The sequence below is a fragment of the Saccopteryx bilineata genome, chromosome 1 (assembly GCF_036850765.1).
Source record: "Saccopteryx bilineata isolate mSacBil1 chromosome 1, mSacBil1_pri_phased_curated, whole genome shotgun sequence".
In the NCBI taxonomy this organism is placed as follows: Eukaryota; Metazoa; Chordata; class Mammalia; order Chiroptera; family Emballonuridae; genus Saccopteryx; species Saccopteryx bilineata.
Window position 1 is genome coordinate 346840545 of NC_089490.1, and position 14277 is coordinate 346854821.

Genomic DNA, 14277 nt, shown 5'->3' on the forward strand with positions numbered 1-14277 from the left:
AACTCAATTCACAAGCTGAAAAACGAGGTAACAAGCTTAGCTAATAGAACAGGCCAGATAGAAGAGAGGATTAGTGAAATAGAAGACAAGCAACTTGAGGCACAACAGAGAGAAGAAGAAAGAGACTCAAAAAGTAAAAAAAAATGAGATAGCCCTACAAGAATTATCTGACTCCATCAAAAAGAATAACATAAGAATAATAGGTATATCAGAGGGAGAAGAGAGAGAAAATGAAATGGAGAACATACTCAAACAAATAATAGATGAGAACTTCCCAAGCCTGTGGAAAGAACTAAAGCCTCAAATTCAAGAAGCAAACAGAACTCCAAGTTTTCTTAACCCCAACAAACCTACTCCAAGGCACATCATAATGAAATTGGCACAATCCAACGGCAAAGAAAAAATTCTCAAGGCAGCCAGGGAAAAGAAGAATACAACATATAAAGGAAGGCCCATTAGATTATCATCAGATTTCTCAGCAGAAACTCTACAAGCTAGAAGAGAGTGGACCCCAATATTTAAAGTCCTGAAAGAGAGGAACTTCCAGCCACGAATACTATACCCATCAAAGCTATCCTTTAAATATAAAGGAGAAATAAAAACATTCACAGATACAGAAAAGATGAGGGAATTTATCATCAAAAAACCCCCACTCCAGGAATTAATAAAGGGGTTCTCCAATCAGATACAAAGAACAAAAAAAAAATAAAGCCACAAGTAAAAGCTCCAAGAAGAACACAATAAAACCAAATTTAAACTGTGACAACAAAAAGAAAGGGGGGGAGAGGATGGAGATTAACAGTAGCAAAGGACAATGAAGTGCAAAAGTACTCACAAAATAGTGCGCTACAATGAACAGGGTAGGAACCCTTTTCATTACTTAAAGGTAACCACCATTGAAAAAACCACCACAGAAGCACATGAGATAAAAAAGATAGCAACAGAGGAAAGATGTATGGAATACAACCAAATAAAAACAAAAGATAGAAAAACGAAAGAGAAGGATCAAACAAGAAACAAAACTAACAGAAAGCAATCTATAAAATGGCAATAGGGAACTCACAAGTGTCAATAATTACACTAAATGTAAACAGATTAAACTCACCAATAAAAAGGCATAGAGTAGTGGCATGGATTAAAAAAGAAAATCCAACTGTATGCTGCCTACAGGAAACTCATCTAAGTAACAAGGATAAAAACAAATTCAAAGTGAAAGGCTGGAAAACAATACTCCAAGCAAATAACATCCAAAAAAAAGCAGGCGTAGCAATACTCATATCTGATAATGCTGACTACAAGACAGCAAAAGTACTCAGAGGCAAAAATGGCCATTTCATAATGGCTAAGGGGACACTGAATCAAGAAGACATAACAATTCTTAATATATATGCACCAAACCAAGGAGCACCAAAATATATAAGACAGCTACTTATTGACCTTAAAACAAGAACTGACAAAAATACAATCATACTTGGAGACCTCAATACACCGCTGACGGCTCTAGATCGGTCATCCAAACAGAGAATCAACAAAGATATAGTGGCCTTAAACAAAACACTAGAGCACCTGGATATGATAGACATCTACAGGGCATTTCATCCCAAAGTGACTGAGTATACTTTTTCTCCAGTGTACATGGATCATTCTCAAGAATTAACCATATGTTGGGCCACAAAAACAACATCAGCAAATTCAGAAAAATCGAAGTTGTACCAAGCATATTTTCTGATCATAAAGCCTTGAAACTAGAATTCAACTGCAAAAAAGAGGAAAAAAATCCCACAAAAATGTGGAAACTAAACAACTTACTTTTAAAAAATGAACGGGTCAAAGAAGAAATAAGTGCAGAGATCAAAAGATATATACAGACTAATGAAAATGACAATACAACATGTCAGAATCTATGGGATGCAGCAAAAGCAGTGATAAGAGGGAAGTTCATATCACTTCAGGCATATATGAACAAACAAGAGAGAGCCCAAGTGAACCACTTAACTTCACATCTTAAGGAACTAGAAAAAGAAGAAAAAAGACAACCCAAAACCAGCCGAAGAAAGGAGATAATAAAAATGAGAGCAGAAATAAATGAAATAGAGAACAGAAAAACTATAGAAAAAATTAATAGAACAAGGAGCTGGTTCTTTGAAAAGATCAACAAAATTGACAAACCCTTGGCAAGAGTTACCAAGGAAAAAAGAGAAAGAACTCATATAAACAAAATCCAAAATGAAAGAGGAGAAATCACCACAGACACCGTAGATATACAAAGAATTATTGTAGAATACTATGAAAAACTTTATGCCACTAAATTCAACAACCTAGAAGAAATGGATAAATTCCTAGAACAATACAACCTTCCTAGACTGAGTCAAGAAGAATCAGAAAGCCTAAACAGGCCTATTAGTAGAGAAGAAATAGAAAAAACCATTAAAAACCTCCCCCAAAATAAAAGTCCAGGCCCTGAAGGCTATACCAGCGAATTTTATCAAACATTCAAAGAAGACTTGGTTCCTATTCTACTCAAAGTCTTCCAAAAAATTGAAGAAGAAGCAATACTTCCAAACACATTATATGAGGCCAACATAACCCTCATACCAAAACCAGGCAAGGATGGCACTAAAAAAGAAAACTACAGACCAATATCTCTAATGAATACAGATGCTAATCTAAAATACTAAACAAAATACTAGCAAATCAAATACAACAACGTATTAAAAAGATAATACATCATGATCAAGTGGGATTCTTCCCAGAATCTCAAGGATGGTTCAACATACGTAAAACGGTTAACATAATACACCATATCAACAAAACAAAGAACAAAAACCACATGATCTTATCAATAGACGCAGAAAAGGCTTTTGATAAAATACAACACAATTTTATATTTAAGACTCTCAACAAAATGGGTATAGAAGGAAAATATCTCAACATGATAAAGGCCATATATGATAAACCATCAGCTAACATCATATTAAATGGCACAAAACTGAAGGCTTTCCCCCTTAAATCAGGAACAAGACAGGGTTGTCCACTCTCTCCACTCTTATTTAATGTGGTACTAGAGGTTCTAGCCAGAGCAATCCGACAAGACAAAGAAATAAAAGGCATCCATATCGGAAAAGAAGAAGTAAAGGTATCACTTTTTGCAGATGATATGATCCTAAACATCGAAAATCCCAAAGAATCCACAAAAAGACTACTAGAAACAATAAGCCAATACAGTAAGGTCTCAGGATACAAAATTAACATACAGAAGTCAATAGCCTTTCTATATGCCAACAATGAAACATTTGAGAACGAACTCAAAAGAACAGTCCCCTTCACGATTGCAACAAAAAAAATAAAATACTTAGGAATAAACATAACAAAGAATGTAAAGGACTTATATAATGAAAACTATAAACCATTGTTAAGGGAAATCAAAAAAGATATAATGAGATGGAAGAATATACATTGTTCTTGGTTAGGAAGAATAAATATAATCAAGATGGCTATATTACCCAAAGCAATATACAAATTTAATGCAATTCCCATCAAAATTCCAATGACATCTTTTAAAGAAATGGAGCAAAAAATCATCAGATTTATATGGAACTATAAAAAACCCCGAATAGCCAAAGCAATCCTAAAGAAAAAGAATGAAGCTGGGGGCATTACAATACCTGACTTCAAACTATATTATAGGGCCATGACAATCAAAACAGCATGGTATTGGCAGAAAAATAGACACTCAGACCAATGGAACAGAATAGAAAACCCAGAAATAAAACCACATATATATAGTCAAATAATTTTTGATAAAGGGGCCAACAACACACAATGGAGAAAAGAAAGCCTCTTCAATAAATGGTGCTGGGAAAACTGGAAAGCCACATGCAAAAGAATGAAACTGGACTACAGTCTGTCCCCCTGTACTAAAATTAACTCAAAATGGATCAAAGATCTAAACATAAGACCTGAAACAATTAAGTGCATAGAAGAAGACATAGGTACTAAACTCATGGACCTAGGTTTTAAAGAGCATTTTATGAATTTGACTCCAATGGCAAGAGAAGTGAAGGCAAAAATTAATGAATGGGACTACATCAGACTAAGAAGTTTTTGCTCAGCAAGAGAAACTGATAACAAAATAAACAGACAGCCAACTAAATGGGAAATGATATTTTCAAACAACAGCTCAGATAAGGGCCTAATATCCAAAATATACAAAGAACTCATAAAACTCAACAACAAACAAACAATCCAATAAAAAAAATGGGAAGAGGACATGAACAGACACTTCTCCCAGGAAGAAATACAAATGGCCAACAGATATATGAAAAGATGCTCATCTTCGTTAGTTATTATAGAAATGCAAATCAAAACTGCAATGAGATACCATCTCACACCTGTTAGATTAGCTATTATTAACAAGACGGGTAATAACAAATGTTGGAGAGGCTGTGGAGAAAAAGGAACCCTCATACACTGTTGGTGGGAATGTAAAGTAGTACAACCATTATGGAAGAAAGTATGGTGGTTCCTCAAAAAACTGAAAATAGAATTACCTTATGACCCAGCAATCCCTCTACTGGGTATATACCCCAAAAACTCAGAAACATTGATATGTAAAGACACATGCAGCCCCATATTCATTGCAGCATTGTTCACAGTGGCCAGGACATGGAAACAACCAAAAAGCCCGTCAATAGATGACTGGATAAAGAAGAGGTGGCACATATACACTATGGAATACTAAGCCATAAGAAATGATGACATCGGATCATTTACAGCAAAATGGTGGGATCTTGATAACATTATATGAAGTGAAATAAGTAAATCAGAAAAAAACAGGAACTGCATTATTCCATACGTAGGTGGGACATAAAAAGTGAAACTAAGAGACATTGATAAGAGTGTGGTGGTTACGGGGGGAGGGGGGAGAGGAAGGAGAGGGAGAGGGAAAGGGGGAGGGGGAAGAGCACAAAGAAAACTAGATAGAAGGTGACAGAGGACAATATGACTTTGGGTGATGGGTATGCAACATAAGTGAACGACAAGATAACCTGGAGTTGTTATCTTTTAATATATGTATCCTGATTTATTGATGTCGCCCCATTAAAAATAAAATTATTTTAAAAAAAAGAAACTGCTAATTAACTACGGTTTGTTAATTTCTATATCTTTTTCTTTCCTTTACAATTTTTCTAACGCAAAGTTTTAAATTTTAATACTATCCCTACCCTGTAATTTCTAAATGGGCAAAACTTCCTTTGGTCAGTAGGCAGATAAATTTGAAATTAATTTATATTCTATATTTTAGTTATTTTATCCTTACTTCTTTGCTCTTTCCAGTTACCCCGCACACAGCAAGCTGAATCCTAACCTAACTGTGCTCCTGAAGGCGGCCGGGCTTGTCTCTTGGTTTGCTGTTTACTGTTTGCCTTCAGCTCGGGTGCCTTGGCCGCGGCCCCACCCCCTTGCTTTGCACACCACGTAGACAGGCTCAGTTTTTCTCTCACTCAAACTGCTTACTTGCTAGTTCTTTTGCTCCAGAGTTTGGAGAAACCCTTTCAATTTGTGGGCTCTGCTTTTCTCTCTTCCCCATGGCTGCTTGTAATATGGGGCATGTGTTTTTCCAATGTCCTTCTTCCTTACAAAAAGCACATTGATTTTTTCCTAGCATAGTCCCATTCTTCCTTGAATTTCTTCTTTTCCCTTTATTTTCATTTCTTTCTCTTTTAACAGAATTTACATTAACTTCCTTATAGTCCTTTTCAAGGGCAGCCATGTCCTCATGTACCTCGGAGAACTCTCCTTCCTTCTCCGAGGGTCCCTGACCGTTAGAAGAGTTTGTCTCTTGGAATGCTGCTACTATTGCCTTAATTATTCTTTTTTCCTATTTTTGACTCAAATTTTGCTTGACCAAGAAGACGTGGCACCTACTTTGTATCGAGCATGTTTTAAGCCACTGTGGTGGATTCATTTTTAAATTTAGCCACCAATCAATGTATGGAAACTGATCAGGACAACCTGGGTTCCCACTTACTATATTCCAGACTGTCCTTATTATCCGGGGATTAGAATTCCCAGTTGCTATTACTTATTACAAAACTAAAACTTGTTTCAGGAGAATCTAAGAATTAGTGCACCAATAAAACAAAAATATAAGACAGATAGTTAACTAGCTGAGAGGGTGTTTGACTATAGAAATATTAATTATTACACAAGACAAGGGGAAGAAGCCAACCGAAGGGAATAATTTCCTTCGGGGAGAAGTCAGATAGATCGCCCTGAAGGTAGATTTTGGGAACAAAGAAAGTCACTTAACATAGCTTTTAGTCAGAAGCTTCCAATCTTGACACAAAAGACTCAAACAGACACATTTAGACATTGAACAAAGGACTTATACACAAACAATGCGTGCCTATTTCAATTAAATAATACCAGATAATTTGATAAACAAAGACAAAGCCACATCGATGAGGGAAGAGCTCCCCTTGTGGCCTCTCAGGTGCATGCAGGTCGTGGCACCAGAGATTTCTTAACCAGGGGTTTTAGAAACAGAAACATTAAAATAAAGACGGAGATCTTGACAAACACAGAGACGTCTCTAGAAGTCTTGGGTCGAGATTAATCAATCCAGGTTAGCTCAGTCTCCACTAATTGAGTGCGATAGGAGACTGACTAATCCAGGACAAACAACCTCCATTAGCCTTCCTAGCTAATGCATGTCCCCACTTCTGGCATTCTACTGAGAACGTAACTAGAACCCAAGGTAGGACCACTAAAACTTTCCACCAACATCTCGGTCATGGAGAGCCTGCGTGAACTTACGACCACGTCTGGTCTGTTTCGCGGCAATTCCAGTTCAAAACATAAAGACTACAGACTAATAACAACCAGCAAAGCAGTTTTGAAAGCCCTACCTACTTCCATCGGGGTTCCACATCCCCGGAGTCACAACTCAGCAAAGCCCCCAAATCCACTCTACCTACATTCTAGTCCGACACAGACTACAAACTAGTTACAAACATAAAAGCGAAAGTAAGAGTTCAAAGGGAAGCCAGAAAGTTAAGTAAAGCAGAAACAGTTGCTCTACCTACCTTTTCTCTGCCGAATTATCCAAATTGTCAAATTTGAGAACCGGGAGATGTCTACCATAGAACTGTCCGGACCCCACAGGAAGACCAGGAGCCCTGGAAAGTCTCAGGTGGCGCACCTCTCCACGAGATTCAAGCAGGGCTGGGCAGCTCAGCGGAGAGTCCAGCCGATTCGGGGTGTCTTGATCTGGTGACGCTAAACACTGGATCCCAGATGAGCCCCCACATGTTATAAAGTACCACACCCCAGATTCTGAAAGGCACTGAACCTCACTTCATCGAGTCCACGTAGAGACACCCAGTCCAGATGAATTTTGAAGTTTTACTAGAGGAGGAAATTTTAAATATGCCGGCCTCATATAGCTGACACAGGGCATCTGCAGACCCAAATCGTGCAGTCCCAAAAATAGTTCCCAGGCTGCTATATACCCTTGATCACACATGGGCGGGGGAGAGCATGATGTCAGGGTACAACTGACAACATTTATTTAGGGGATACACAGATACATTAAGACTTTCAAGGTAACACAATCAAAGATGTTTACAAATCTTTCAGGGTTCATCTTCCCAAACAAGCCTAGGGGTATTTTACTGTCAATATTCCAGGAAGGGGGAGCAACTACAATCAAGGTGGTAAGTAAATTCTGCCTCCTATTGAAAGAGAAGAAGCTTCTAGGTTAACCTTTATTTTAGATTTGAAACTGAATGACCCATTGTTCTTGCAAGCCAGAAACTTCTACATTCTTCTCCTTCCCCTCCCTAAAGGAGGGACAGGACAGGAAAGTCTGATAGAAAAACCTGACCTTTCCTCCCAGAATATCAATATCAATTTTCAGCTTTTTGGTACCTTACAACAGTACATGTTGCCACATTCCAGCATTTAAAATAGGACAATCCACTGAGCTCTCATAGCATTTCCAGGTCTAATGCACTGTATCACAATTATTGGTTTATCTTGTGCCCCTCAACTGTAAGATCTTTATGGGCAGAGATAACAAGGTACATTGTAAATACTCAATAAATACTGAATAAAGAAAAGAATAAATTTAATCCATTCCTCACACTGCTACCAGCAATATCCTAAAAACATGACATTCATGACTCTCATTAAATTTATTTGCCTTTTTGAGTTCATTTATATCTTCACCTTACCCCATAGCCACAATGTACTGCTTGAATGCATTCTTGCTTTTTGGCTGCTGTTTCTACCATTCCCTCATCTTAAAATGCCCTTCCTCCCTATCTTGGCTTATTGAAATTCTTTTCCTTCTTCAAGGACATCCCATCTCAGATGCCACTTCTTCTGTGAAACCTTCTGATATTCCCAAGCCTCCTTTTCCTATGTCTCCCTAGCATTTTGCATATATTTCCTTCGAGCATTCATGCCATTCTGCCCAGGATTACAGTTGACTTGAGTTTATATCTGTCTTCTCTTCAGATTATAAATTCCTTAAATGCAAGCACCCTTGTGTCTTTGCTACACCTAATATAATACCTTGTATTTAACAGGTGCTTGATAAATTGACTTTCACTGAATTTGAAATGAAAACTTGTCTTCTTGGGTTCCAAAGGCCCTCCGTTCTTTGCATGTCATTTCCTTTCCTCCGCCTGTGGACTAAGGCTTTAATGGTAGTATTTATGTTCTCTACAGGTGGCGTATGACATGGGGGATTACTACCACGCCATTCCATGGCTAGAGGAGGCCGTCAGCCTCTTCCGAGGAGCTTATGGAGAATGGAATACAGAGGATGAGGCTAGTCTAGAGGATGCCTTGGATCACTTGGCCTTTGCCTATTTCCAGGTAGGGGAGTAAATGAGACTCACTGCTTTCCTCACAATAAATGTAATGCTTTGCATAAGCTTTACAATTTTCTAAGCATTTTCACGTCTCTTGATTTATTTCATCTTCCCAATAGGACCAAATGTGAGTCAAACAGGGCAGTTGTTCTATTAATTCCATATTTTACATGTGAGTAAACTAAATCTCCAAAAAATTCCTACCTTGTCACAAAGTTCACAAAGCTGGGATGGAGGCCAAGTCTGTCTACTCTTAGTCCAATGCACTGACTACTTTAAAATCATCTCCCATGTAGGAGGCAATCTCTTACCTGTAGTAGCAACAGCTGCATCAACAGATGTTTAATGGGTTTATGGTCAATGTAGATCACTCTTTTGTACTATGAACAACTCATAACTCTTCATAGATATTGTGCCATGATATTGCAAATGTCCAAGGAAGAAGTTTGATTGCTAGTCTCTTCCATCTGCAGTTGAGTCCAACTGTAACATGACTAGTGTCCAGCTATGGAGCTGGCCTCATTGGCCCATAGTACCAGCTCAGTGCCTCCTCGAGGGGTTTTTCCTGTTGATCTGTAACCTGTTTTACCATGTGGAAGTTCATTTTCCTAAATATGGGAGCTGCCGTCCTTTGGTATAGCTAACCTCACTTCCCAACAGATTTGTAGTCTTCAAGAATAGTCTGAAAAAAATCACTACAGAGCCAGTTCCCTAGAAATTGTAAACCTAATACACCAGTTCTACACCTCACAATCCTTTTTTTCTTTCCCCCTTTTCCTGAGAAAAGGGAGGAGGGTGTGGGTGGCCCATCCCCCCATGTTGCTCCCAAAACATATCTACTCTCAATGCTGCAAATGGTCTTGTTCCTCTCATGGAAGTTTCTGGTAAGTAGACATTGTTGTGAAACTTTCCAGGGTGCCTCTCCTAACTTTTCTGCTTTATTGCTACATATTAAAACTGAAATAGAATGATTGTGATGCACCAAAGGGCAGGAAGTAATTGAATTTTAATAGTGGAAGAAAATGGAGAATTGACACAGAGAGACTCAGAGAAGATAAACTAAAGCGGCTTACCCTGAAAGATAGTTTTAAACCCAGGGCCTGATTATTAGTTTTGGTTTTTTCCCCTGTGATGACTTAGGTTTCCCCTCTACTTCCTTCCCACAATTGTGCTTTGTCTGGTACATGTTATTCAGCTTACAAGGCATAGCTCAGATATCACCTGTTTTGTGAAATCTTCCTTAGTTCTCCTGAGACTCCACACTCTCTTTCTTTGTGCTCTGCAGGCCCAATTTTTTATGCAACAGTAAAAGAACACTTGTCTTATAGACAAGTAAATCTGATTTACTCCCGTACATTAGAGATAAATGTCTCTCTGTGGACCTTTTGCTGTCACATGAAATTATATGCATAAATAAAATGACCATAAGGAAATACAGTTCTCTTAGTTCATCATCATTCCAAGGCACCCACAGCAGCATGGCAGCCCACCTACACCTAGTTCTGTTGCCAGATTTTTCTGGCAAGTCCTGTTTGCCTTTAACCATGTGCAGCCCAAGGTTGAATGGCCACAGGGAGAGGTCGTTATTATGCAGCAAAAATGTCTCAGGTTGAGTTCCTCCTTTGCATCCCTCCCACTAACTCGGTAGACTCTAGAGAGTATTGAGCCTGAAGAAAAAAATATATATTTTTACTGAGGCTTTCATAGTTTCATATTAAGTTTAATAATGAAATATACCCAAATAAAAATTCCTTGCAGTTACATGGGTTTTTGCATGCTTTAGGATTTGAGGACATTTTAAGAAAGTTTATTTTCATTTTCTACCTTCTCTGGTAAGGGTGGTAATAAGTTAATTGTGAATGAGGAAGCTGAGGAGAACTGATTTATATCAGGGCTGCAAATCCTGAATTAGGACAGAGAACCTCCCCATTTCTAGTCTGCCACTCATTTCAATGAGTTTTATCTACCTGTGGCAAGGATATTTTATCACATTTTTAAAAATCAGTTGATTAATTTGGTCAGAGGAGATAGCCTCAGTGCAGTTAACTCTCTTTTCCTTTTCTTTTTTTCTTTTATTTCTAATAGGTGGGAAATGTCTCATGCGCCCTCAGCCTCTCCCGAGAGTTTCTCCTCTACAGTACGTAATGATAAAAGATAAGCCCAGGTTTGCGTTATGGGGAAACCCCTTCTGCTCTTGGCTGTTCATCTCAGCATGTGAAATACAGCTACCTGTTTCTATTTATTTATCTAATTTCATAAACCAAGTCACATTTCTAACTTTGGATTAAATCTTACACATTACTCAATGCAGGGGGGTGATTTTTAAGTTAGTTGGAAAATGCTAAGAAGATAGTCCCTTTCCTCCTCCCAGCCCCTCACCAACTGTTACATACTCGTGTTGCTTCGATGGGGAACAGGTCCTGGATGGGGAGTGGTTTCTTCAGGGACATCTAAAGACCCAGGTTTGGGAAGCTGACCTGAGAACAAGTACAATCAATGGGAGCTGTGTGCAGGGAGTGTGACTCAGCAGCACTGTCACCACGGCTGCTTACAAAGAGATACCAGTTCTTCCCTTTAAACCAGGGCTTACTTTGCGATGCAAGCATCCTGCCACTTAGCACAGAATTCAGCTTCAACACTCAACAGAGTTGAACAAGATGGAGACTTGCTAGTTTAGCTCTCTGTTTGGATATTTTTGCTTAAAATTTTGGTAATAGATGGCTTCCCAGGTTTCCCTCTAAAAAGGTATTTGGATGCTAAAGTAAGATACATAATCACTATAATGTTTTAATATTTATAAAGTATTTCACGTAGGACTTTACAATTGTATTTATTTATCACTTTTTAATTAATCACTTAGTAACCCTATTCCATTCTGATGATTTGGCAAACTGTAGAATAAGAAAGTAACTGAATGGTCTGAAAACACGCAGGCAGTTTAGTGATGCAGGCAAAAAGGAAACCCAATGTCCTTTTATTTCTGTGTATTTGATCTATTAAAATCTCTGCCTCTCCTAGAGAACCCAAATTGTGTATTATTATAGGTGGACAAGCAGGACACAAGAAATGAAGACTCCCAGTTCCATTTCTGGCTTTGCAGTATTTTCACTAGTGTTTTGGGTTCATCAATTCTATTCTGCAAAATTTCATTTCTCCCCTTCTTAAAAAATGATGGTAATTTCTGTGCCTTTATTCGCTCCCTTTCCAGGGTGGAGGTGGTGGTTAGGAGCACATTGAGCTCTGCAGAGAAAGATGTTTTAGAAGCGTTAGAGCAGGGGTCAGGAAACTTTTTGGCTGAGAGAGCCATGAATGCCACATATTTTAAAATGTAATTCCATGAGAGCCATACATGACCTGTGTACGTTATGCATTATCCAATAAAAATTTGGTGTTGTCCCAGAGGACAGCTGTGATTGGCTCCAGCCACCCGCAACCATGAACATGAGTGGTAGGAAATGAATGGATTGTAATACATGAAAATGTTTTATTTTTATTTTTTTATTTTTATTTTTTGTATTTTTCTGAAGTTGGAAACGGGGAGGCAGTCAGACAGACTCCCGCATGCGCCCAACCGGGATCCACCCGGCATGCCCACCAGGGGGCGATGCTCTGCCCATCTGGGGTGTTGCTCTGCTGCAACCAGAGCCATTCTAGCGCCTGAGGCAGAGGCCTCAACGCCGGGGCCAACTTGCTCCAATGGAGCCTCAGCTGCGGGAGAGGAAGAGAGAGACAGAGAGGAAGGAGAGGGGGAAGGGTGGAGAAGCAGATGGGCGCTTCTCCTGTGTGCCCTGGCCGGGAATCGAACCTGGGACTCCTGCATGCCAGGCCGATGCTCTACCACTGAGCCAACCGGCAAGGGCGAGTGTTTTATATTTTTAATGTTATTATTTTTTTATTAAAGATTTGTCTGCAAGCGAGATGCAGCCATCAAAAGAGCCACATCTGGCTCACAAGCCATAGGTTCCCGAACCCTGCATTATATCAATTCAGCGCCTTCTTCTGAGATGCACTGAGAATCATACACAGAGGCTAGCAGGTCAGAGGTAGCTGCCAACCCACAGGGCATCTTATATCCAAAGAGGGCACAAGTAAGATACAAAACCCCTGTAGAAACCTGGGCTAAAATCAAAGCTAGAATCCTTTGTCCCTTACTGCTCTGCTCTGTGTCTAGGCCAGTTAGGAATTTTGGAGGATCTAGTAGAGTTAGGAATGAATTATCTCCCAGTTCTCCAGGAAGAATAGGCTGGGTCTCTGCTATAGGCTTTGGCTCTCTCAACCTCTTTTTCATAGCACTTACTTGTCATGTTTCATTATAACTAGTTATTTAATGTCTCTTTTCTCCATAAGACTGTAAACTCTAGGAGGTTGGCCTCTAGCACAATATCTGGTACATAGTAGATGTTCACTGGTACATAGTAGATGTTCACTGAAGATTTACTGATAGATGACTAAATGAATAAATGAATGAAAGAATGGCGTTTATTCTCTGTACATAAAGCTGACCATCACACTACCCTAGAGCTGCCATTCGGGTGATCCCCTGGTCTAAGGGTGTTAAGTACCACTTCCATTCCAAAGTCCTTCACACCTTCAGATCTATCAGGCCCAATTCAATCTTTTTAAAACACCAGATACACTTCTGGTACTGAGGGCCTTACATCCTCCTGTGCATGAGCACAGGAGTGGCTCTAGGTGTCCAGTTGCTGGTTGTGTGAGACGGTAAAGCGGTAGAACCCCTGGGCAGCATTCCTTGGGTCCCACTGTTTGTTACACTGTATTATTCCCTGCTCTGATTTCTCCCAGGCCCAGATAATAAAAGGATGGCCAGGAATGTTGTGAAATATGAAAAGCTCTTGGCAGAAAGCATCAACCAGACGGTAGTGGAGGTTATGATCCAGAGGCCCAATGTGCCCCACCTGCAGACCAGGGACACCTACGAGGGGCTATGTCAGGCCCTGGGTTCCCAGGTAGGATTTTTCAGGGAAAGAGAAAAGGGAAACTTGGCTACAGAGAGAGGGTAGAATTGGGACAATGTGAGGGAAAAGGCTATAAAAATGCAGTAAAAAAAAAAATAATAATAAAGCTCACTTGGATGGCATCAGTGACCGCATTCTGAATCTCCCACATTCTACTTTTTTTATGCTGTAGTTCCCCTAAATTACTTCCAGCTCCTAGATCCTTTCCTCTTATGCTGATTCTGGTCTTTCCTTCCAGCCCACTCACTACCAGATCCCTGGCCTCTACTGCTCCTATGAGACCAATTCGAATCCCTACCTGCTGCTCCAGCCCGTCCGGAAGGAGGTCTTCCACCTGGAGCCCTATGTGGTTCTCTACCATGACTTTGTCAGTGACTTGGAGGCTCAGAAGATCAGAGGGCTTGCAGAACCATGGGTGA

At 39.5% G+C, this 14277-nt stretch overlaps 1 protein-coding gene across 4 annotated transcripts in view; it reads left to right on the forward strand.

Annotated features, from left to right (window-relative positions):
• The window catches only part of P4HA3 (prolyl 4-hydroxylase subunit alpha 3), a 57815-nt gene that overhangs the window by 18874 nt on the left and 24664 nt on the right, over positions 1–14277 (forward strand). For 3 of the 4 annotated variants that reach the window (XM_066253722.1, XM_066253723.1, XM_066253725.1), the window contains exons 4-7: positions 8737–8886; positions 10968–11019; positions 13686–13849; positions 14097–14273. In XM_066253722.1, the coding sequence (XP_066109819.1) occupies positions 8737–8886; positions 10968–11019; positions 13686–13849; positions 14097–14273 (543 nt within the window). The remainder of the gene's footprint in view (positions 1–8736; positions 8887–10967; positions 11020–13685; positions 13850–14096; positions 14274–14277) is intronic. The other variant, XM_066253724.1, reaches the window with a different exon arrangement.